At 44.5% G+C, this 24,857-nt stretch overlaps 1 protein-coding gene across 1 annotated transcript in view; it reads left to right on the plus strand.

Moving 5' to 3' along the window:
* Nucleotides 1–977: 977 nt before the first annotated feature.
* The window catches only part of ABRAXAS1 (abraxas 1, BRCA1 A complex subunit), a 210,143-nt gene continuing 186,263 nt past the window's right edge, over nucleotides 978–24,857 (plus strand). Inside the window, exons 1-2 of the mRNA XM_085636577.1 lie at nucleotides 978–1,245; nucleotides 23,012–23,102. Coding sequence (XP_085492703.1) covers nucleotides 1,156–1,245; nucleotides 23,012–23,102 — 181 coding nt within the window. The 5' untranslated portion in view covers nucleotides 978–1,155. The remainder of the gene's footprint in view (nucleotides 1,246–23,011; nucleotides 23,103–24,857) is intronic.

Below are 24,857 nucleotides of genomic sequence, written 5' to 3' on the forward strand. Positions count from 1 at the left end.
TTATGTGTACTGCCTGCTAGTGTGCACCAAGATTCATTATCTTTTTCGAAAAAAAATTGTAGCACTATCCTGATTTTTTTTTTTAATTTCTTGCAAAATGAATCATGCAATCCATGGCAACGTTCTCCTCCCTATAAAAAGATTTCAAACCAGTGGCGCTACAATGCTATAAAAACAAGCATTCACACAGCCAATAGTTCTGGTCTTAGTAAGCTGGCGCGATGGTTAGTTTCTGTTTTTTACTACAAGAATATGTCACAAAAAGAAATAAAACACTATATATTTTTGCATTGAAAAAATTACAATTTGAAAGAAAAAAAATCGTGTTGTGGCCATTTCAACAAGTTTTTTTTCTCCATATAAAGCCGTTCTGTTCGCATTTTATTTGTATTATTTGGGAAAGATACAAGGAGAAATCGACACTCATCCAAGCACTCAAGCCCCAGGGTACTACAATGTCAATTAAACACTATAAAAAGGAGACACAAAATAAATCACCATTTAACCAGGTACACAAAGTGCAGGCAAAATTAATATCCATTATTTAAAGTTCATATACAAATATATATTAAGTCACCCGTGACAAAATTTTGTTGAATGTGAACAATGCGCACAGATTTCGTGGAGTTACTATATGGAAAGAAAGCCAATGGCTAAAATGGAATGACCCACTGCCCCTTACTCTAATTGGGGAAGCAACATGTAAACAATTTAACAGACCAACTGATGAAGCCCGCTGACCAAAAGTCCCTGTATATAAGCATACTAATTTTTTAAAAACAAATTCTAACCGAAACAAAGCCAGACTTAAAAATAAGGCTTGGCTTCGTGTCAACGCAAAATGATCCTCAGCAGTTCTAGTAAGCTGAGTCTATGCACGTGGTAATTAATGTCATTTAGCGCACTCCCCCAGAGAATGGGCAATTTGGTAGCCTTCCGTATTGCAGGCGTCCTGGTGAGCGCTTCTACTGCCATTTGTCTGTCAGGCGCCGCCCTGCTGCTCTGACTTGCCCGCCCCTACCAGGACTGGTGCGACCTGCGAATGCCAGCGCACCTCTTCCACAGCCGACCAGGGACCCGAATGATAGCCGCACGTAGGAAACCTTAGCAGGATGTACAGGCAGAGCACCCACGTCTTTCCATAGCCGCTGAAAGATGACGGAAGGGGAGACCACCAGCGCCGTGGTCTCTGGGTTCGTGTTTGGCGCCTTCGCGTTCCAGCATTTTAACTCCAGAAGCGACACAGTAAGTAACAAACTGATGCTGTTGGGTTAGTGCATAGCTCCTTAAAACTATGTGTGTGGTGGGACCGCATGTTGCGTGCCCTCACCCAGAGGAAGTCCCCTTTCTCATTTAAGCTTCACACACTGTGTACTGTCCTCGCTGCCTTCCGTGTTTTGAGTTTGCAAAAATGTAGTAAATAACCTCTTGTTAAGAGACATAAAAAAAGGACTAGTACACGTTGTCAAGACGGCGACCATCTTGCAAGGATAGGGCTTCGATCCCATTATAGAGACTGCGACTATTCCTGTCGTGAGACATGGCGTAGACAATTGTATTATTGTCGCTGTTTTCATTTACTTGCACAGTAGGTCCCAGAGTTATAATACGGTCTGGAGATACGGCATACCGATTTTTCTTTTAAAATGTTCTTAATACAGTGTTTTTAAATAGACTAAGGATTGCTAGCTGGCTGTTAAGAGTGTGATATAATTGCGAACTTTTGTTACCAAAAACTTGTAGGATATTTCAGGGTTTAAAAGTACACTGCTGCCGTCATCTATCACACGATTTTAAGCGTAGCTGCCAAAGTTTCAGTCTGCTTATGTGTGATATTTTCATAATTTCAGTGTAATTACGAGTGCCATTCAACGACTATTAGTGACACTTTATCGCGAGCAAAAATCAAGGAAAGAAGACGAGGGAAACATATAAATATCAGAAAATACACCCATTTGAGCAAATAAAAACTCTAAGAAGAAATTAAAACTGCTGCAAAGCACCAGAAATGTAAGGGCAATAACTGTCCCTTACTCAGTACTTGCCATATTTTTTTTTTGGGGGGGGGGGGAGAGGAAGAGTACCAGTACGTCTCACTACTTCGACCATACATTTATTTGGAGAGCACCGGTACTTCTCAAGAGCAAACATGTACTCTAAAGAGTGACATGGCTGCCAAGTTTTCAGTTTGCTGATAAGTGTGACACTCATCATTTTAGTGTGTGCTTGTGTGACATTTCAGTATATGTGTGACTCTTTGAGTGACACTTTATCTCAGCTAAACCTCAGATGTGCATGTAATCCATTTGATTTTGAAAACAAAGGAGGAATTGTTGCCCTCCACTGTGTAGCTTGGACAGACCCCTGCCATAAATAATGCCACAGACAGAGCGATGACACGTCTTCCACACAGTGTTCCAACCACACGCAACCTTACAAAACAGTTACACACAACAAACATTCATGCTCAACACAAGCTTTTCAATAACATAGCTATGCTTCTTGCTGTTCTTAGCAGTTTTCGTTATTCTCCCAGCACTGTCTGCCTTTTGTTAAAATTACAAGAGCCAAAATATAAATAAATAAACGGTCTTGTATGTGACCCGTGGAAACGACTATTAAGGGGCTGGAGAATGAGGCCTTGTGAATTCTAAGTTGTCAGCAATACGAATATATGCTTATTTCCATTTGTTCTCTCGAAGCAATCAGTGGGACGCCATGAATAGCGCCTGATCTCTTAAAGTCGGGGAAGGATTTTTATGTTGCACGTTTTTTATCCAGAGTTCTATTAGAAAAAAACAAATCTAGTGCCAAACAGGAAGCTTTTCTCTTTTGACAGCAAAAGCATCTGAAGATGTAGGCAAATATAAATTACAGAGCACAACCACTAGCGTGTGTCACATCTGACTAAGTAGTCAGTACGGTTTTAATAAACCCAAAAACAAGTACAAAAGGTTGATAGAATAAGCAACAAATGTCAATAGCAATTTAGTAAACAAGATGGAAGATCCATTGAAGTCTTGATGTAGATGACTCGAAGTACAGGTTGGAAGAGCAGACAGCTGACTCGTGTTAGTACGCCTTTTTCAAGGCTCACAAAGATTCTACCGCAGTATCTCAAAATATTCTTCTGAGAGACTCCCTGAGGTTTTCTAGGGATCCCGAGTAAACTAGGATCAATCAATTGACGCCAGGGAGGGAGACGGAGGACGGAGGGAGACGGAGGACGGAGAGAGACGGAGGAGGGAGAGAGACGGAGGAGGGAGGGAGACAGAGGAGGGAGGGAGACAGAGGAGGGAGTGAGGGAGATAGAGGGAGAGAGAGAGAGATATGTGTATGCTGTGTCCGGTGGCTCAGTGGACGAAGGCATCCGCTGCAGGGACCTGTGTTCCACCTCATGGTCGCAGTTTTTTTTTTGTTGATCTAGCCCCGCCCCCTCCCCAAATGACCCCGCCCCCAAGGTGCGGCCCTCGGCCACGAACCACACTGTAAATTTGGCCCCCAAGAGAAAGTTTGTGAGTACCCCTGTTCTAGCTGAACTTAAGTAAAAATTGTTGTAGACTCGTAATTATAATTCCAAGGTCCCATCATGGGTGAGAGACCCGAACGTTTTCATCCTACTCCGCGCGGCGCGTCCTCCAGAAGTGGCGTCCTCGATTCCTGAAGGAGATTCTACCTGTTGATAGAAGATTTGGTACACAGATCAACACTTAAACAGTCAGAAAAGCCTGTATAAACGAAACTGGGTGGGCTTGCTCATGTCATGAGACTACTGAACACGTGGGAGCACCATTCAACTCAAACAATGCCTTCCCTATGTGTTCTGAGGCTCATAATACCTACTCAAGAATTGATACGTTTTCACCATCAGCACCCATGCATCCTTTTTGTGGTGTGATATATACATGATCATTCCTGAGCCGAGTCCGGTTGCTTAGTGGGCTAGTGTATCCACTGTAGGGGCCAGTGTTTGATCTCTTGGTCACAGGTTCAAATCCCGGCAGGTCCACTCAGCCTTTCATCCTTCTGAGGTCGATTAAAATCAGTACCATTGAGTTGGGAAAAAATAAACATCTGTTATTCAGCGCCAAGATACCCTTGGGTGAACGTGCGCTTTCCAAATACATGTTATGTTATTCCCCCTGACAATGGTGCTATCACCCCCTGAAAGGAAGCATGTGAAACTGGTAACTGGGCACATGATGCATTTCCAGCCAGTCTTCAGTGAAAGCTATCAAATTGGCCAAAGTACACTACTATGAAGAAAATATGGAATTATTGCTTAGCACCATAACGGAAAGGGAGACATGATAATGGACTCAGGAAGGAAAGTGAAAGGAAAAAATAATGTGATATCCTCGAGGGAGACAGAGATTGGAATTGAAAGCAGTCATGAGGAACCCCAGCATAACAGTGCTTTCCAAACTTTTTAGAACCATGACCCACATTTTAGAAAGAAAAACATTTGCAATCCACCTAGCTTTAATGGCCTTGAGGCGAGTGAGTATTATTATTTTTTTTATATATAACTAAAGCATTTTGTGGCAGCTCACTGGCATTTACAGACAGCACATTTTCTATTGAAATAGCCTCGAAAGTTCCATAGACAGTTTTACTGATAAACTATATTGCTCATAAATCATAATGTGTGGAAATCGAGTTTCAGTTAATATTTATCATTTGTGCATCACCAAATAAAGTATCTTTTATTTTGATCCTATTAAAATCCTTGCTTCCATCACACTTCAGAATTACAAAAAAGTGTGCTTAATTTTTGTTTTCCTAACTTCTGAATGTGTACAGTTCATTTACAGGTATTTACTTTTTGTTGTGTGTTACAAAAAATGACATCATACAGCTTGTCTATTCCCACTCTGTGTACCACAGCAAGACTGTCACATAATTCACTTTACTTTTCTTTCTCTGACTGCAAAGTGAGAGGAGTTTGTAAACACCAATGTGTTGAAAAAACATTAGCAGAAAATTGTCAAAAGACATAGCCTGATATGTGACCTCTGTCTTTGAAGTGCAGCAAGTGTGACAAATTAAATACAGAGTTTAAAAGTATCTTTATTTTTCCCTCCCAAAATCGGCTTGCAACCCACTAGTGGGTCGCGACCCTCAGTTTAGGAAACACTGAAGTAGAACGATTGGAGAAACAATTGCAAGCAAAAAAGGAGGAATACAAAATTAAATTTTTTGAAAGACACCACACCCACTGTCTGAGAAAGTAAACCAGCATTGGCATAGCCAATACGTCTCGCCTTTGGGACCTTATAAGTGTTTAGCCATGCAACAGTTGCATAACTAAATACTTATAAGGTCCCAAAAGCGAGACCTATTGGCTATGCAAAGCGGCCATGCGGCCGTGAAAGTGAAAGTGATCGAGATCACGATCAAAGCGGCCGCCAAGGTAATCGCGGTAAAGCGCGGCGCGCGCGCCCGCGCACATGCACTGTAGCTCTAGGCTGGCCTGGTAGCACTTTTTGGAGCCCTCTCAATAAGTCTCGCCAGACCAGCGCATGCGCTTGGTCAGGCGAGACCTAAAAAGGCTGTATGAGGCAGGGAACAAAAAAGGAAAGTGGCTAGCCTTTCTGAGTAGGGGGGAAGAAAGCTCATGTTCATTTGGTTAGGTCTTCAGGAGTAACAAGCATTGGCATAGCCAATAGGTCTCGCCTTTGGAACCCTATAAGTGTTTAGTGAGAGCTATTGGCTTTGCCAGTGTGTTTAAGCGATGATGTAGAGCAGTGTGGCTGCTGTACAGTATGTTATAAATTTATAATAAGTGTTATAACATTTTTTGTTACCTTAGATATGATTAAGATATTATGTATAACTGAGCGACTGTATGAATAAAAATAAAAAAAATGAACATAAAAATTGCCATAACGCTTTCCTGGGGGTTAGTGTGTTACACAGCGATGCTTTCCAGGCTCGGCTCGTGCTGTAGCTATTGGGATCAAGTTAGCTCTCCCACATCTACAACAATCCTGTGATTGTGTTGTGCTTTTGAAGTGGGGTAGGTAAACATTGCACATACGATCGTCTTGGATACTTACATATTTATTTATATGTTCTTGTAAAATCGGTATGTGAAGAAAATATTTGTGGAAGAACTTCCGAACATGTTAATTGTTTAACCAAAATGGGTATATAAATAAAGAAATGAATAAACGCATTGCCAAGCTTTGCCGATGTTTTTTTTTTTTTTTTAATGACGTGGTTGGGGGAGGTGAGAGGTCAGCAAACAACGATGGGAGGGTGGGGGGAAATTGAAAATGACGGGAGGGTGGGGGTGATTGAAAACGACTATGGAGGGGTGGGGGTGATTAAAAACAACAATGGGAGGGTGGGTGTCAGAACAGGCTGCCCTGCACTGAAGGGAGTGAGGAGCTGTTCATCACTGAAACGACAAGTGTTGAACAAAAGGTGCCTGCAGATGGTCCTCTACAGAAATGGGAGCGTGGGGCTGGCTGTGCATCACAGCAGAAAGTAGTTTCAGAGGAAGCTGTGTGCAGAGAGCAGACACCTTGTATGTCAAAGGAAAAAATGTGCAAAAGGTGGGCTGCATTGGATATCTGAGGAAGAAGAATGCAGAACGTGGCCTACACTGAATTCCGGGAAGGCTAGTGAAGAACCTGTGTAAGCACTTATGGGAGAAGCGGCGCCGTGCATCACAGCAGCAAGTAGCTTCAGAGAAAGGCGCATGCAGAGGGTGGCTACCTTGAGGTTGAGAGAAACAAGCGCACAAATGGTGGCCAGCTTTGGATGGCAGAGGAAGGAGCATGCAAAAAGTGTCTAGCAACCGGTGTGAGACAAAGGCACGAGAAGGAGGTCCCCTTCAGTGAAAGATAGAGTGTATGGCTGCGCATCAAAGCAGCAAGAGTACTATAAGAGCAGAAGGTGGCCGGTAGGTGTCACAGGAACGCACATGCAGAATCTAGCTTTAAGTGGGTTTCAGACGAAGCCAGGCAACCATAAATGGAGGGCAAAACTGTGCATTATAGCAGCGAGTAGATTCAAAGGAAGACGCGTGCAGAAGGTAGCCTGCTTTGGGAGTCAGAGGAAGGTGTGTGCAGGAGGTCTCCTGCAGTGAACAGAGCGCGTGGGCAGAAGCGGGTGCGAGGAAAACGTGCACACGATGTCTGGTAGTAAGGGTATCAAGGGGCTATGCGCCACTGCATTAAATAGAGTCAGAGGAAAGTATAGGCAGAAGGAGGCCAGCATTAAGTGTCAGAGGAAGGCAGGCGGTAAAGGTGTTCGAAAGTGAAGGATCGCAGCGCTGTGAATCGGCAGTGAGTAGTGTCAGAGCAACGCCTGTGCCAGACGTGGCTACACTGAGTGGTAAAGGACGAAGCATGCAAGAGGAGTCCAGCGTCGAGTGTCTGAGGAAGACACGTGCAGGAGGCCGCCAGTAGTGGGTGCCAGAGGAAAGATACTGCAGAAGGAAGAAGCACGGTGCTGTGGGTTACACCATCAAGTAGCGTCAGAGGAATGTACGTGCAAATCGTGGCCGCACTCACCTAAAGATACATCATGTCAGACGCGAGCCTCTGTGTCAGCAGGGACGGACCCCTTGCAGGCTGGCTGCGTATACTGCATGCAAGAAGAGGAATCAGCGCGAGAGTTCAGAACATCAGTACCAGCAGAGTCCCCCTGCTTCATGCAGGACACACTACAACCAAGATGAGGGTTTCACGCGGGAGCTATGCCACACGGAGCAGCTGTCTCCACAGGACTGAATATTGGATGGACCCAAAAGGAGTAAGACAGGGGAGAGCCCCCTATGCTTAGGGCCCTGCACACTGAAGACAAAGACAAGCATTTCATCGTAATGATCGGGTCGTAGAGAAAAGGAAACTGGACAGAAAACAGCGTCCCACGAGTGCTGTGCTATGTGCGCGCGCTGTAGGGGTGCCCGCGAGTAGTGCTCGCGCGCTGCAAGCAAGAAAAAAACAAGGAATGCAGCTGCCACTCTGCGCGCTGCTGCTCGCTCCCGTAAGCAAAACGCTGTGGGAGTAAACCTTTGCTAGAGAGGTGGGACATGCACCCGCCTTTAGCCATTTGCGTGCTTTCATTCTTGAAAGACACAGGCAAAAGCCAATCTAATGTGTGGGAAGAGTCAGACCCCCACGGAGAAGTTTAGAGTGCTCACAAGAAGCCTCCCATATAGTAGCGCATGCGCACTGTGCTAGGCTTGCCCTAAAAATGGGCAATGGACATTTTTGTTTCACTTTTGCAATCGTTTTACAACTCCATATTGACCTGCACTACAGTTGATTTGAATGGCTTTACCTCAGATTACAGAGTTCCGCACTTGAATGTGGAGCTTACATTGCTACTGAAAGAAAATGTTACTGTAGAAAAGTGCATGTCAGCGCTATTGCGGTTTAATCCCATAAGTCACCTGGACCTAAAGGTCTTCCCATGGAATTTTACAAGAAATCGGTAGCAGACCAATGCTAGATAAGTTTGAAGTATCAAAAAACCATGGAATGCTACTAAATCATTAGCCCTGATTTATAAAGAGGGTAAAATGAGTGATGAATGTTCCTCCTGTAAGTCTAGCTCATTGATTAAACAGAAACTAAAATATGAGCTGAATTTCTAGAGATTTCTAGAGATTAGGTACATTGTCCCCAGTCAGGTATATCTTTACCAATCCGGATTCATGTCGTTTAGAAACATCAGGTAACCTACGTAGACTGGATAACAACATTTTGAATGCTGGAAGGCTTCAATCAGGAGCTGATTGCGGTGTTCTCATTGGCTACTGATAAGGCATTCATTTCTATAGATTGGCCCTTTTTGTGCCTCATATATTGAAAAGATGGGGTTTGGGCCTTCTTTTTTTGCCATGACTGAAATTACTATATTAATGCACCATTAGATAAAGTAACCAGTATGAAGTTAAGGATTTTTCCCTAATCACAATGGAACCAGACAGGGATGTCCACTTTTTTCTGTCTTATTTGCAGTAATTGTAGAACTGTTTGAATCAGTACCCAACAGCACCTTTGTCAGGGGTTGCAAATGGAGTAAAGAAAAGGATAGGTTTCTTTTAATGCAAATGATGTACTGGCTCACATAGTTAACCAGAATAGCTCCCTGGCGGTAATCGATATTTAAAATCTACTAGAGAGGCTATAAAATTCATATTAATTGGTCAAAGGCGTACTGTTCCTCTTTAGGTCTTTAATGTCGTCACCAAGGATTTCCATGCATTTCAAAAATAAACATGAGCTTTTCAGATACATCTAGATATCGACGGATGCTGTTAAATTTTATTAAGGTAACTTGGACCGAGTGTTATGTGCTTCTAACATAGTGGTTTCACTTTGAAAGAGGGCTTCCCTTTCGGTGATGGGCTGCACAGCCGTATTCTAAATTATTACACTTCACAAGCTTCTGTGTGTCTTATAAAACACTGTATATGGCATGCTTGACAAGTTCTTTAAAAAATCTGTACGATTTAGTGAGATCCCTATGTTGGAAATACAGTGTTGTCAAGAGTGCATTGCAGACACTTTACAGAACCTCTTTTGAGGGTGGGATAGTTCTTCCAATAGTTAAAATGGGTGTTAGTCTCACAAGACAAACCAGTTTACCAAATTGATAGGTATGCTGTAGGCAAAAGAGAACACGCATATGCTATAAGGAGACACACTGGAAAAAACATATCATTGAACATGCGTTCGGTGGTAAATACTTTCAGGGAGCCAGTGTCCAAGACAATGGTGGCGATTCCGATCCGTTAAAAATATTCCCCGTACGAATCGTATCCGGATTTTTTTACGTACGAATCGTACAAGTCCCGTACAAACTGGCAAGTACGATTCGTATGTTAAAAAATCCATACAAATTGCATTGGGAAAATTCACCGACACGTCCTCGGGTCGGAAAAAGTGTCCGACACGTCCCCGGACAGTTTTACGTACGAATCGGTAAACTGAAGTCTGAGCGCGCAAGTACGATCTGTCCCGTCCGTCCGAATGCACAACCGTATGGAAAAAACACCGTACGGAGCGAACTCCCATAGCAACCATGGAGACGTCCATACATGTGCCCGCATACGCGCCGAACACCCCCCCAGCCCACCCCCCCCCCCAAGTACGCGCCGTACACCCAGCCCCCCCATGTACGCGCCGTACCCCCAGCCCCCCAATGTACGTGCCGTACCCCCACCCCGTAGGTACGGAGCGTACCCCCACCCATGCATGTACGGTGCGTACCCCCACCCCCGTATGTACGGTGCGTACCCCCAGCGCTATACATACGGGGTTGGGGGTACACACCGTACATGCGGGGGGTACGCACCGTACATACGGGGGTGGGGGTACGCTCCGTACCTACGGGGGTGGGGTGGGGGTACGGTGCATACAGGTACGGGGCTGTGGTACAGAGGTAGGGTACGGCGCATACACGTATGGGTGCTGGGGTACGGTGCGTACATGGGGGGCTGGGGGTACGGTGCGGATGTGTAGGGATGGGGGTACGGTGTGTACCGGGCCCCCTTTTCGTCGTGCATCGCGGCGTACTTAGCTTTTTCGGCACTTTTTGGGTCCCGTAAAAATATTGCCGGGCGAAGTGCTGTGGGTACGAATCGTACTTGCTGATCCGTAAAACGCTGCCCGACTCCGTGCGAATGTCGCGTACGCGGTGTCCCGGATCCGAATTGTGAGTATATTTTAGCCGGTCGGTGTTTTTTACGATTCGTATGGATATGGTGTTTCTGTACGAATCCCCACCGAGACCAGGAAGACCGTCACCCAGGCCCTCGTCACCAGCCGACTGGACTACGGCAACGCCCTCTACGCCGGTACCACCGCCAAGCTCCAGAAGAGACTCCATCGGATCCAGAACGCCTCAGCCAGACTCATCCTCGACATCCCACGAACCAGCCACATCACCGGACATCTGAGAGACCTTCACTGGCTCCCCGTCAACAAAAGAATCACCTTCCGCCTCCTCACCCACGCACACAAAGCCCTACACAACCAAGGCCCGAGCTACCTCAACAGCCGGATCAACTTCTACGCTCCCAAACGCCACCTCCGATCAGCCAACCACGCCCTCGCCGCCGTCCCCCCGCATCCGAAGAGCGACTACAGGAGGAAGATCCTTCTCCTACCTGGCCGCCAAGACCTGGAACTCCCTCCCGACCGACCTGCGCCTGACCCAAGACCACCTCTCCTTCAGGAAGAAGCTGAAGACCTGGCTGTTCGAGCAGTAGCGGCACCCCCCCCCCCCCACCCCCAGCGCCTTGAGACCCTACGGGTATGTAGCGCGCTCTATAAGTGTCACTGATTGATTGATTGATTGTACTTGCGGGTTTGGAAGGTGTTTTTCCCGGGTACGAGTCGGACGGAGAAAACGCTCCATCCGACGGTTCGTACCCGGTTTTTCCAGGATCGGAATCGGCCCCAATGTGTCAAGGAGACCAGCTATGTTAGAAACCCTGGGCTAGATGTACAAAGATCAGAATAGCGATTTCCTAATAGCAATATTTTCAAATCGCAATTAGGAAATTGCTATTCCTAATGTATGCAACTCTTTTAAGTTTCATTAGTGATTAGTAGTGGGTCGCAATTAGACCTACCGTATGAATATTAATGAGGTAGGTCACAATTAATTTGCAAATTGTGCATGCCATTTAACTTCTGTATTAAGAAGGGACGCCCTTAACACTCCCCTTTCAAATACCGAATCTCAAAACCCAAATTACGATTCAGTAACAAGTTACCGAATTGCAATTTTGGCTTTGTACTTCCAAAAAAGCATTTTTGGGATCGTACAAGACCTGATTATGCAGAAACTACATCCAGCCCTGTGTGTTTGGGTGGTGGTGGGGGGGGGGGGGGGTTGTTCAATAGCCGGTATAGTAATATGGCTGAAGCTGTTAGGTCATCAGTCCAGTGATCGGCGTCACAAGGGCTAGACTTATTTATAAGATACTAAATTAGAAATAAGTGCCTTTAAAATGGTTTACTTCAAACTGACAGTTGATCAAAGAGTTTCATAAAAAGGCAGTGGTAGCACCTCTAGGTTTTGCTAGTTTTTAGAAAGATTTGAGAGCCTTAGTTTTACCTGGCTAGTGGAGAAGAGGTCAGGGTCGAACACTTGATTTCAGAGTCAGATAGGATTGCAGTAAAAAAAGCTCTCGGAGGGACTCAGCCATTCATGAGTTTTTAGCTTGACAAGTGGTTGGACGCTATCTATAGTTAAAAGTAGGCCATGGCGAAATGTAAATTACACAAATGTAATTTGCATAATTTCCGGAATTTTGCATTACGCTTCTTACTTGAAATTACTCAAATTATGGCACTTCGCATAATTATGCACCATTTGCAGCAAAATTTACTGCGCGTGCCACAATTCCCGTTAACAATTTACAGTGAGTGGGGCGTTTTGTGCAAAGGTGCAGGAAAAACAGAAGGGGAGTGACTGTTGTTCGCCTTGCATTCTTGCTCCAAAAATGGACCCATTGTGTGCCAAAATATAGCACGAAATGACAGATTTGCAGTTTGCTGTCATTTCAAATAATTCACCAAAAGCATATTACATGAATTTTACAAATTTATTCAGGAGAGAAACACCCACGACCGTGGACGTCCGACACGGTATGCAGTCATAATATCGAGTTTTAAATATCGATATACCAAAATATCGATTTTTAAATCTCGATATGACAGAATATCGAGCTGCAAGAATATAAACAAGAATATCGACATGCAGGTAAGAAATATCGTTTTACTTAATATTAATATTTTTATAAATATTTATGTAATTAATATTTTATATTAACTGTGTTAAAATGTTATTAATTAGGTATTAATTATTAATTAATTGGAAATTATGTTAATTGTGTAATTGTTTTAGGAGCGGGTTGTGGGTTGATAGGGGATTAGGGTTGTAAGTAATTTAATTATAAATAATGAATTAATATTTGAATTTAATATTTATGTAATTAATATGTTATATTGTTAATTGTGTTAATGTTATTAATTAGTTATTAATTGGATATTAATAATAATTGGTAAATATGTTAATTGTGTACTTTTTTTAGGAGCGGGTTGTGGGTTGATAGGGGAGTAGGGTGGGAAGTAATTTAATTTTAATAAAAGTTGTATTAATTTTTATATTTAATATTTATTTAAAGTTATTTTATAATGTTAATTGTGTGAACTCATTTACTTTTGATGGTTTTTAAATTGCTTGTTAATTGTTATTAGTTAATTAATTATGTTAATTGTATACTATTTAACAATATTGGTGGTGTCGTTTATAGGGGCATATGGTGGGAGGAAAATTACTTTTGAAAAATTAATTATTTGGTAATTTATATTAACTATTTTGCAGGAGTGGGAATAATAAATGATTCCCCTCCGCTATCCAACACTTTCCCTACTGTTACACATGGTGGAGTGGGAATAGTAAATTATTCCCACCCACTATCCAACACTTTCCCTTCTGTTGCACTCGCTGGAGTAGGAATATTAATATTTAGTCACCCGCTATTCAATACTTTCCCTACTGTTGCACTCACTGGAGTGGGAATAGTAATTTTTACTCCCCCCCCCGCCCCCCCTCGCTATCCAACACTTTCCCTACTATTGCATTCGCTGGAGTGGGAATATACATTTTTACCTCCCCGCTATCCCACACTTTCTCTACTGTTGCACTCACTGGAGTGGGAATAATAATTTGTATCCATTCGCTATCCAACACGTTCCCTACTGTTGCATTCGCTGGAGTGGGAATAGTAATTTTTACCTCCCCGCTATCCAACACTTTCCCTACTGGTGCACTCGCTGGAGTGGGAATAGTAATTTTTACCCACCCGCTATCCAACACTTTCCCTACTGTTGCACTTGCTGGAGTGGGAATAGTAATTGTTACTCACCCGCTATCCAACACTTTCCCTACTGTTGCACTTGCTGGAGTGGGAATAATAAATGATTCCCCTCCGCTATCCAACACTTTCCCTACTGTTACACATGGTGGAGTGGGAATAGTAAATTATTCCCACCCACTATCCAACACTTTCCCTTCTGTTGCACTCGCTGGAGTAGGAATATTAATATTTAGTCACCCGCTATTCAATACTTTCCCTACTGTTGCACTCACTGGAGTGGGAATAGTAATTTTTACTCCCCCCCCCCCCCTCGCTATCCAACACTTTCCCTACTATTGCATTCGCTGGAGTGGGAATATAAATTTTTACCTCCCCGCTATCCAACACGTTCCCTACTGTTGCATTCGCTGGAGTGGGAATAGTAATTTTTACCTCCCCGCTATCCAACACTTTCCCTACTGGTGCACTCGCTGGAGTGGGAATAGTAATTTTTACCCACCCGCTATCCAACACTTTCCCTACTGTTGCACTTGCTGGAGTGGGAATAGTAATTTTTACCCACCCGCTATCCAACACTTTCCCTACTGTTGCACTTGCTGGAGCGGGAATAGTAATTGTTACTCACCCGCTATCCAACACTTTCCCTACTGTTACACTTGTTGGAGTGGGAATATACATTTTTACCTTCCCGCTATCCCACACTTTCTCTACTGTTGCACTCACTGGAGTGGGAATAATAAGTTGTATCCATTCGCTATCCAACACGTTCCCTACTGTTGCACTCGCTGGAGTGGGAATAGTAATTTTTACCCACCCGCTATCTATCACTTTTACTACTCGTGCGCTCAGTGGAGTGGGAATAGTAATTTTTACCCACCCTCTATCCAACACTTTCCCGACTGTTGGAATTACTGGAGTGGGAATAGTAATTTTAACCCCTCTGCTATCCAACACTTTCCCTACTGTTAAACTCCGTGGAGTGGGAATAGTAAATTATTCCCCTCCGCTATCCAACACTTTCCCTACTGTTGCACTCTCTGGAGTGGGAATAGTAATTTTATCCCCTACGCTATCCAACATTTTATTTACTGTTCTAGTTAATGTAGTTAAAATATTTTTTTACAAATAATTATTACTTTTACATATTTTTATTTATTATATATATTATTTTTATATTTACATGACAGGTTTAATATATATATTTATGTATTTATAATTTGTATTATGTTTCTAACATTTTATAATTAAATAAAATAATTATTTATTATTATTATTAAGTTAAAATATATATTTTTAAAATATGTATGTTTATTTTTTTAATGTTACATTTATTATTGATCATATTTAACATTCTTAAATATTTCTAACTATGTTTTTATAAATTGTATTTAGTTAATTTTATAATATTTTTAAGACATTTAAAAAAAACTATATTTTATACAACGATATTTTGAACAACGATATTTTGGTGTCGATATTTTTGTACTTTGTAAAGATAGGATTTCGATATTCTAGTCATCGATATTATAGACGCGATAATCTTGTGGGTCGATATTCGGTCCGTCGATATTTTGTCAGTGATCCCAGTCCGACACCTGTAGATCTCCGCCACAACTGAACGTTGCTGGGAGACCCACAATTGACGATCCGCCACCGAGCTTGGAACGTAAATCAAACCATAACCTGTTTGTCCCCAAGGAGGCTGCATGTGCCTGCCTCGCGGGGAGTGAGGCAAGCATTATATTACAAGCAATTTTTTACTGGTAAAACTTTACGTGAAAGTGCTCAGTCTGTATCTGTTGGAACCGTTTGGGCCTGCTTCTAACGAGAGGCCCAGTATGGTAAGATAATCCGTGTGAAGAAGCCTTTCAGAACAACAAGAAGCTATTACTCTTCGAGTGCCCTATCAGTATTGGACAGAAATCAAGTTATAGATTGATCCTACTGTTATTGATGAGGCTTGGTCCCAGGAGAAGCCGAATGCTCTGCAATGTAGTAAACATTTATTTGGTGAAAACCTGTTCTCTATCTGCCAAATGGTTTGCACATTTTCATTTAAGACATGGTAACACATTATTCATTTTTGGAGCTGGTCAGTACGACCCCTATTGCAGAGCAGACATTTTACGAAATTGTTATGTTCAAGTTATTATTATTATTTTGAGTTTTATTTAGCAGTATATTGACACGAAGATATCCGAGCGCTTTACATGTTAAGTGATAACGTTTACAGGAGGCACACAAGGAGATTCATAAGAGTCATAGTTGAGCAATACAGCATTAAGTGGCTATAAAGTCACACAAAGGTATCTGAGTTGCTCTGTAACACAGGTTAGGATAGCAGCACATAAGTGCTAACCAAATGGTCAACTCCAGAGGCATCTTGAGGCATAGGGAAGGTGGGCAATTGCCCAAGGTCCCACCTTCTAAGGGACTCCTTGATAAATGCAATGGGACAGTTGGAATTCTTGTCATAATAATGCTGCTGGTAAGCAAAAAAAACACATATTATGTTTCTAATTTTAAAGCCGAGCATGCTTAACAGAAACTTAGTGACCTATTTACCAAGGATTTACGCCAGGGAAAAGTTTCACAAAGGGTGCAAGCCAGCATTAATTCTGGCAAGGGTATTTTTCTTCTAGTTTAAAAGTTATCTTGAACTGCTAAGGTGGCCTTTTCTCCGTGCATGTAGCGCTTTGTACCACTTTGCAACAAGGGAATGTAACTCGAGTGTAACTTGGGTAGATTAGCACATGAGCCCGTTGTTTCTAATGTAAGTCTGATTTACTAAGCCAGCCATACCAGGCTTTGCGTCAAAATAGAGCCTCCTTGAAGCAGGTGCTAATATGGTGAAACCTCTTTATTTCTGTAAAATATCTACACATTGCATTTGTGCTGCACTGTACAGCACATATACAATGTGTGTAATGTTGACGAATTTCTCTAGGCATACAGTTTGTTATTGGAAGGATAAACTTCCTGTACAAATCCTATGCCAGACAACATTAACACATCTCTGCATCATGGTGCAAAGACTGTGCATGGTGCTATGCAAATGTTTTGTGTGCCAACGCAAAGGTAGTGAGCTATATGACTCTGCACTGCTTTCTCATTCTTGTAAAACGCAGTGCAGCTACTTTGGCTGTTGTGCTGCGTTGCACACAAAACAATCTGCCCCTTGGTTTGCATGCCTGGGTTGTCTAGCCCTGACCCTAACACTCTCAAGCATCTGGTGACAATTAAATTGAAAAATAATCTTTCTGTTTCATTTCTCCCTTTTTACTTCGCCTCTCTTTTTCTACCTAAACCCCCTCTCTTAACTTTTCTGTCTGTACTTCTCTATCTACTTTAAGTGTCTCGCTCTTGCTCAGCTCTCTTTACTTCACTTTTATCTTTTTACCTCACCTCTCTCTCAGTATACCCAATATACATCACTCAAAATTAATCTTTCTCTACCCCACTCTCATGACCTCGCCCTTTTCTCTATAACGTTCGGTGCCTACATCCATATCTATCAATCTCGAGTCCCTCTCTCTACTTAACTCAATTCTCTCTCTACCACACCCCTCTCTGCACTTTTTCCATCTTACCTCTGTCTCTCATCTACTTCTCACACATCCTTATCTTGCCTCTCTATCACTCTTTCCATGTTTCCTCTATCTTACTTCCCTCTACCTCTCTTTCAGCCCTTTCTCTGCCGCACCACTCCCCCTCACCGCTCTATCTTATTTCTCTCTCTAACTCATATTTACCTTACTATCTCACCTCTTGTTATCACACTGCTATATCTGACACTACCTAACCTCTCAGTTTACTTCATAATTACTTCATCACCTCCCATCTCCACCACCTTTCTCTTTACTGCCTCTGTTGCCTTTTCTTCACCTCTCAAAATATCTTTCTTCTTTCTGGCTATCTCTATTTCTCTAACTCTACCCCTTTTTTAGGTCTCGCCTGACCCACCGCATGCGCTGGTCTGCCGAGACTTTTTTAGGTCTCGCCTGACCCAGCGCATGCGCTGGACTGCCAAGACTTTTTGTGAGGGCTCAAAAAATGCTACCATGGCCAGCCTAGAACGACAGTGCATGTGCCCAGGCGCGCGCTTATGAGCAGAGGCTGGCAAACCTCGTCATGCTCATTAAGCGCCCGCGATCACTTTCACTTTCGCCCGCGATCACTTTCGCGGCGCCCCTTTGATGTTCTCGTTCAAAGAACATCAAACATCAAAGAACATGTTGTTGTGTTAATGCTTTGCTGCACCCGTTTGACTTACAATGTGCTTTCTCTTTCCACAAACTCGATGTTTGTGTTCCTTTATTTTGAGATGCTTTTAGTATTACTGTCACACGCACAACCACACATCCAACCACACACACAACCACACAACCAAACACACACAACCACACACACAACCACACAACCACACACACACACACAACCACACACACACACAACCACACACACAACCACACACACACAACCACACACCCACACAACCACACACACAACCACACCCAACCACCACACACACACACACCCACACCCACACACACAACCACACACACAACCACACACACAACCATACACGCAACCACACCCAACCGCACACACACAACCACACACAACCACACATCCACACACACAACCGCACCCACAACCGCACCCACATCCAAACACACACAACCGCACCCACAACCGCACCCACATCCAAACACACACACATACACACAACCACACACACACACACAACCACACCAAGCATTGGCATAGCCAATAGGTCTCGCCTTTGGGTCCTTATAAGTGTTCAGCTATGCAACAGTTGATGTGGTTGCACCAAGGATATTGTGCTGCATAACTAAATACTTAGAAGGTCCCAAAAGCGAGACCTATTGGCTATGTCAATGTTTGTCTCTGTCTTCAACTATGTCTCTCTCTCACTGCCTTTTTCGCTCACACAGACACACATTTCTCTGTGAACCTCCTTTTCCATTTCAATTCACTCCCATCCCCTCAACTATCTATCTCATCCTTTTTCTTTATAGATCTCTGTACCTCATCATCTCTTCCTTTTTTTTCTCTCTCACAATTCTTTACTTCACCTACCATTCTACCTCACCTCGTGTGCTCTTTCACCTGTCTCTCAACGTCTTGATTTTACTCTATGCATTTCTTTTTCTACCCGTCACCCTGCTATCTACCTTTCTCTCTTCCCCACAAGTCTCTTTATGTGATCACGTCTCATTTTACTCTCTCTACTTTGCATTTCTTTGGGTTTTTTTCTCGAGGTTTGCTGTCTTTAATCTACCTTATGCTGTCTTTGCCTATCACATTTTTTCTCATTCTCTCTGTACCCCACTCATTGGAGTACTGTACCCTTTACATCTCTGTACATTTCCTTCTCCATATCTCTGTCTCTCTCTACGGAACTCTAAAGCCATACCTATATCTCTGACTCTTTCTGTACCTACATCTTAATTGTTCTACCTCTCCTTATCTTTCCGCCCGGCTACCTCACCTTTCTCTATTGACTTTATTTCTCTCTGTATCTTACCTATCTTTCTGCAAAATCCCTTTCTCTGCCTCCCTCTACTTTACTTCACCCTGCTTTATGTTCTCTGTCAATGTTTTGTATCCTGCACTATCTCATTTTTCTTACTCCTCATGGTCACAGGTAACTGTCTAACCAGAGAAGGGCACATATAAATAGAAGAATATGGACAAGGCTAGAGAAAATAAATTAGGAGACAGCTATTGGATTATAAGCAATGTAATGGTGATAATCCACAGAGCACTGCTTTGATTTTCCCTGTTGTAACAGGAATGCCAGTAGTGAAAGGAGATATATATGTTATTACACATGCACAAGTAAAGCTATATTTTGAAGCAGTATATTCATATTTCTTACTTTAATATCATGCACTACTCCACTAAACATCGTATAAGTCACCCATGTTTTTATTTCAATGGTTATAACAAGCTAGTTAGACATTGAACTCAACGTAAAATATTCTTGTTTCGAGTAAAAAATCTAGATCCTAACTAAAAAATATATGGCTATATCTATGCCTGTTTAAGTTTTCTTTTGGTACTATTTGTCTAGCAGGCACAAGGCAACTTGAGCTTTTGGCTGTTTTTTTTTTTTTAACAACAGATTTTTATTGTCAATTGCACAATATACGCAGGGCTCTGTACCCCAGAGGCCACTGCAGCATCAAGGTACACAGTAATAGGAATGCAAAGGACATTTTTGTTTTTTAAGGAAACAAAACAAACACATTCTTTGAACTTGAATGTATTCTCAGATATCTACACCCCCTCCCCCCCCCCCAAGTTGCGCAATTCCCACTGATGACCACTCACCCGCCAATACTCAAGGACCAATGGGAGTAAAGAAAATGACGGCCTACCCGATCTGGTGGAGGACCATCCCACTCTGAGCACACACACACCCCCGGCAGCCCCCCACCCCCCAGATATCAGACCCAACCACTCTAGCCCTGCCCTCATCCCACTAGGAGATCCACCGTCGCTGTTGGAGGCTCCAGCCACAGGCCCCTATAGTCCGCCCACCGCTTCCATATTTTATGATGCTTACGCGGACAGCCCCGGGCCACAAAGATGGGCTGTTCCAGCCCCATGCAGAAATCTAGGCCATTTTTCCAAGCGGCCACCGAGGGAGCCGGCAAATCCTTCCACATCCTGGCAATGTCGCGTTTCGCCAATGTAAGGCCCAGCTGCATAAGGTGCCGTTTATAGATATTGCCCCCGATGCCATCCATTACATGCAGCAGTGCGAGCTGTGGCGTACGCGGGAGCAACCACCCCACGACCTCAGACAGACAAGAGAAGACCCCCCTCCAGAAGCAGTCCAGCGACGAACAATGCCAGACTGTATGCAGGAATGTGCCCTCCGCCCTACCACACCTGAGGCATTCCGGGGAGGCAACCAGGCCCGCCCGATACAGTCGCACCCGAGTATAGTAGACCCGGTGAAGGTACTTGAATTGGATGAGGCGGAGGCGCATCGCAATGGCCGCTCCCCGAGGGGCGGCCAGGGCCTCCCTCCAATCCTCCTCCTTCAGCGTACCCACATCCTCCTCCCACACCCTCCGTAGCTTGTCCAATGGAGGCACACTGTGGGTGACCAGGGACTGATGTATCCGCAAAATCTTTTTGGTTGCGAGATCACCCATGAAGACCTTCGCCTCCAACGGGCTAAACTCTGGAATGGAGGCGAGACCCTCCAGGCTGAGGGAGAGCGCATGACGGAGCTGGAGGTACAAGTAGAACTGTGACCGGGGGATGCCAAATTCTTCCTGCATATCCCGGAACGATTTAAGGGACCCATTCCGCATCATGTCGCTCAGGGTGGAAATGCCGATGGCATCCCATCTGCTAAAATCTTGTAGCGCCGGCAGCCGTCCATTGTGCCACAAAGGGGTTTCCCCCGTCAGTGTATTCCATCACCCCATTCTTCTTAGAGACTGCCGCCAGATCTGGAAGACCACCCTGGACACCGGCGGTAGCGCATTCCGCAGCGTCGCCGAGTAGAGGATTGTGTGAAGAGTGTAACGCCCCATTAGGTGCCTTTCCAGTGCATAAGCCGGGTCCCCTCTGTCTCCATACCACCACTCGTTGAGGACCAACAGGTGCGAGGCCTGATAGTATGAAAGCATATCTGAGGTCGCCAGCCCTCCACAGTAGGTGGAGAGAAAGCACGTGCGCAACGCCACCCGCACTGCCCCCTGCCCCCATAGAAACCGGCCCAGCACTGAATTCACCAGTCGGAACCAGCGAGGCGCGATCGGGTACGGGTGATTCTGTAATTAATAGAGCAAGCGGGGGAGCGCAACCATCTTAAAGATTGACGATCTACCATATATAGTCAGCGGCATACGGGACCAAGTCGTAATATCTGCACGGACGCGCTCCCACACCGGTGCCAAGTTCCGCTCCCACGATATCTCCAGCACCTCCGACAGGAAAACTCCCAGGTATTTAAGTCCTCCGTCCGCTACCTGTAGCGCAGATGCCCACGTGCCCACCCGAGTACCCAAGACCCACAGTGTGGACTTGCGGGGGTTCATATACAGCCCGGACGTTTCCCCGAAAATTAGCATTATCTCCAGTATGCGTGGTCCCGACCTATCCAATGCTGTTAAAAAGAATAGGACATCATCGGCATATAATGCTATCCTGTCCGATAGGCCAGGGGCCCACTCAAACCCCTTCAACTGTGCATCTATACGCACCCACGCCGCCAACGGCTCCATGGCGTGGGCGAATAAATAGGGCGACAGGGGGCACCCCTGTCTAGTACCCCGACGAATGGGGAAGCCAGCCGAGACCGCCCCCGCCACGCGGACCGAGGCTGTCAGTTCGGTATACAAGAGCATCACATACAACAGGAACTGAGGGCTGAGATTAATCCGGTGAAGGAGGGCAAACATATAAACCCAGCTTAGAGAATCAAATGCCCTGTCCATGTCCGCTAGTAAGAGCGCCGCCGGCTCCCCCATCCCTCGGACCGCCGCCAGTGCTGCATGTGCCCGCCTTATGTTCCGTCGCCCTATGAGGCATGAATCCGGCCTGGTCCGGGTGGACCAAAGTCGAGATATGAGGCAGGAGGCGATTAGCCTGGGCCTTGGCCTCGACATTGAGGAGGGAAATGGGGCGATATGAAGCATGTTGTTCCGGAGGCCGACCAGGCTTGTGGAACACCACCACCTCTGCATGTCGCCAGTCCTGTGGGAGCTGACCGGCCTCTCTGGCCTCCTCCACCGCCGCCCGATAATAAGATGCTAGTTGTAAATTGTATTGACGATGAAACTCGCTTGGGAACCCATTGGGTCCCGGTGCCTTCCCCGAATTGAGCTCCCCTAGGGCCTTACTCAGTTCCTCCTCCGAGAGGGGGAGTTCCAACTGTCTAATGCCTAAAAGTGGATACTTTGTAATCTGACTGGGTTGGTCAAGCTGTTTGATACAGGCAGTAGTTCAGTGATGAAAGGACTGAAGATAATTGAACGGTGTGATTACAAATGTTGTCCATCAGAATTTGGATAGTTGATACCAGACAGAAGTGTCAGTGGTGTCACTTCTAGTTAAACACATACGTCTTGAAGCATAATTAATGATATATTAATTTTCTTTTGACAGGAAGGATTTCTCTTAGGAGATGTGAAAGGTGAAGCCAAAAACAGTATCACCGACTCTCAGATGGACGATGTTGAAGTTGTGTACACAATTGGTAAGTGTCCATTATTATAAGCAGTTCATATTTACTAAATATTTTGTATTAAAATTGTATGTGATTCAGTACTCTAACATTCAGCTTCCTGACATTTCTCCCTATTTTGAAACTGCAGTACCATCTTAGTTATCTCAGACCCTCTGTGTGTGCAGTATGCCACACTGATCTGGGCTAGGCTTGTGTTGCACATTGTGCATCAGATAATAATTCTTTCAACATTGCGGTCGTATGATGCCTTGATTTTTCTGCATTCTCTGTTTTTTGAGGAGTTTTCTTCTTTCCTTTTTAGATCTCGCGCCTAGCGTTGCAGTGCTCAGCACTGCTCGCGCAGCGAGACTTCATGTAGGGGCTTTCAGAAATCGCTTCAGATGCTCGCACGCTGCGTGTGTGCTTTTACTTTTGCCCCAGGCTATTGGCCTTTGCATGCGTCTTTTTAACAAAGACAGCACGCAATTGGCCAAAGGCGGGCGCATTGCTCCGCCCATGGCCTATTGGTGTCGATTACCCGCAGGCCCGATGTCTGTTTGCAATTATCGTGCACAGAGGCGTGCACGATAATAGGAAACATGTCTCGGTGTGGCACGCGCACCACTCGTTTAAAAAGTTATCGCCTACTTCCTTGTTTACTCTCATTAATGCTACAGTGGCAGATGCAATCACAACACAGTGTGCTGTTTACATTAAAAAAAGGAACGTGAATGAGCAGATAACGTCTGTGCATTATTTACTGAACACTGCATCTTTCAGGAAACGTAAGGTTTTTTGGACTCTGAGGCTGCGTTAATGTGTGTACATTCTACGGGCTTACTCTAGTTGAGCTCTGCCAGAGTCACCCTTGAAGATCGGTGATGACACAGAGTGTGAATCCAGAAAAAACATGAAAGAATCTCTTGTGAAGGACTGCAACTACCAGAATGCTATGGGAACCAATAACGGACAGACTGATCCAGTCAAAAGCTGGACAAAATCGGCATTCCATAAAATCTGTTAGGCGAGATTTGTTTTTAGCTGATTATTCTAAAACCGGTCTTTCACGCAGTTTATACCCTGGTAAACGTTTCCTTCCTCCATTATGGGCACTTGTCGGCTTGTAAACACGGTATATCTTCGTACACCTCCGTCTGAACACTTTCTATTATCGGTTATGGAGGTTTCACTCTAAAGCCAGCGGCTGCCAGTTTAAGCCACAGCCATTGTGTTGAGCTCTCTAATACCCGCATGCTTGCGGTGACTCAGAAAGGAATGCGCCACCACAACACTTGGAGCGCCCGCGGTTGAGCTCTTAATTGCAGAACGTTCCCTTGTTCCTGAGCCCTGCTTGCTTTTAAGTGACAAGTTGCACTTTCTTCACGGACGGGAGTCATGTTTTTTTACCTTTAATCTGCAGCGTCAGATTCTTCACCCACAGATCTAGAGCTTAAGGCAGCTCAGCTCACGAGACCAGGGTCACACCGCGCACTTCTACATACAGAGAACAGTCATTTTATATTATTAATTAACTGCGCAACAAGGCTTAGTATGGTCAAAGTTCCACCTCACTTGCAAACAAACGGCTCCACCTTCCTCACCGGTTCTTGAGTACAGGGCTCCACCATGGGAGAATGTTGCAAGCCCAATGATGACATTCAAGTGACCCTACATGCACCCCGGTTGGGTTTTACAGTGCTTTCTGCTATTCTCCCGAAGCTCCCACTGGCCACAGACTGATACTGGCCTCACATGCGGCAAACAAGCAAATGTGGTAAACAGACA

Source organism: Triturus cristatus, chromosome 2_1 (genome assembly GCF_964204655.1).
Source record: "Triturus cristatus chromosome 2_1, aTriCri1.1, whole genome shotgun sequence".
NCBI lineage: Eukaryota > Metazoa > Chordata > Amphibia > Caudata > Salamandridae > Triturus > Triturus cristatus.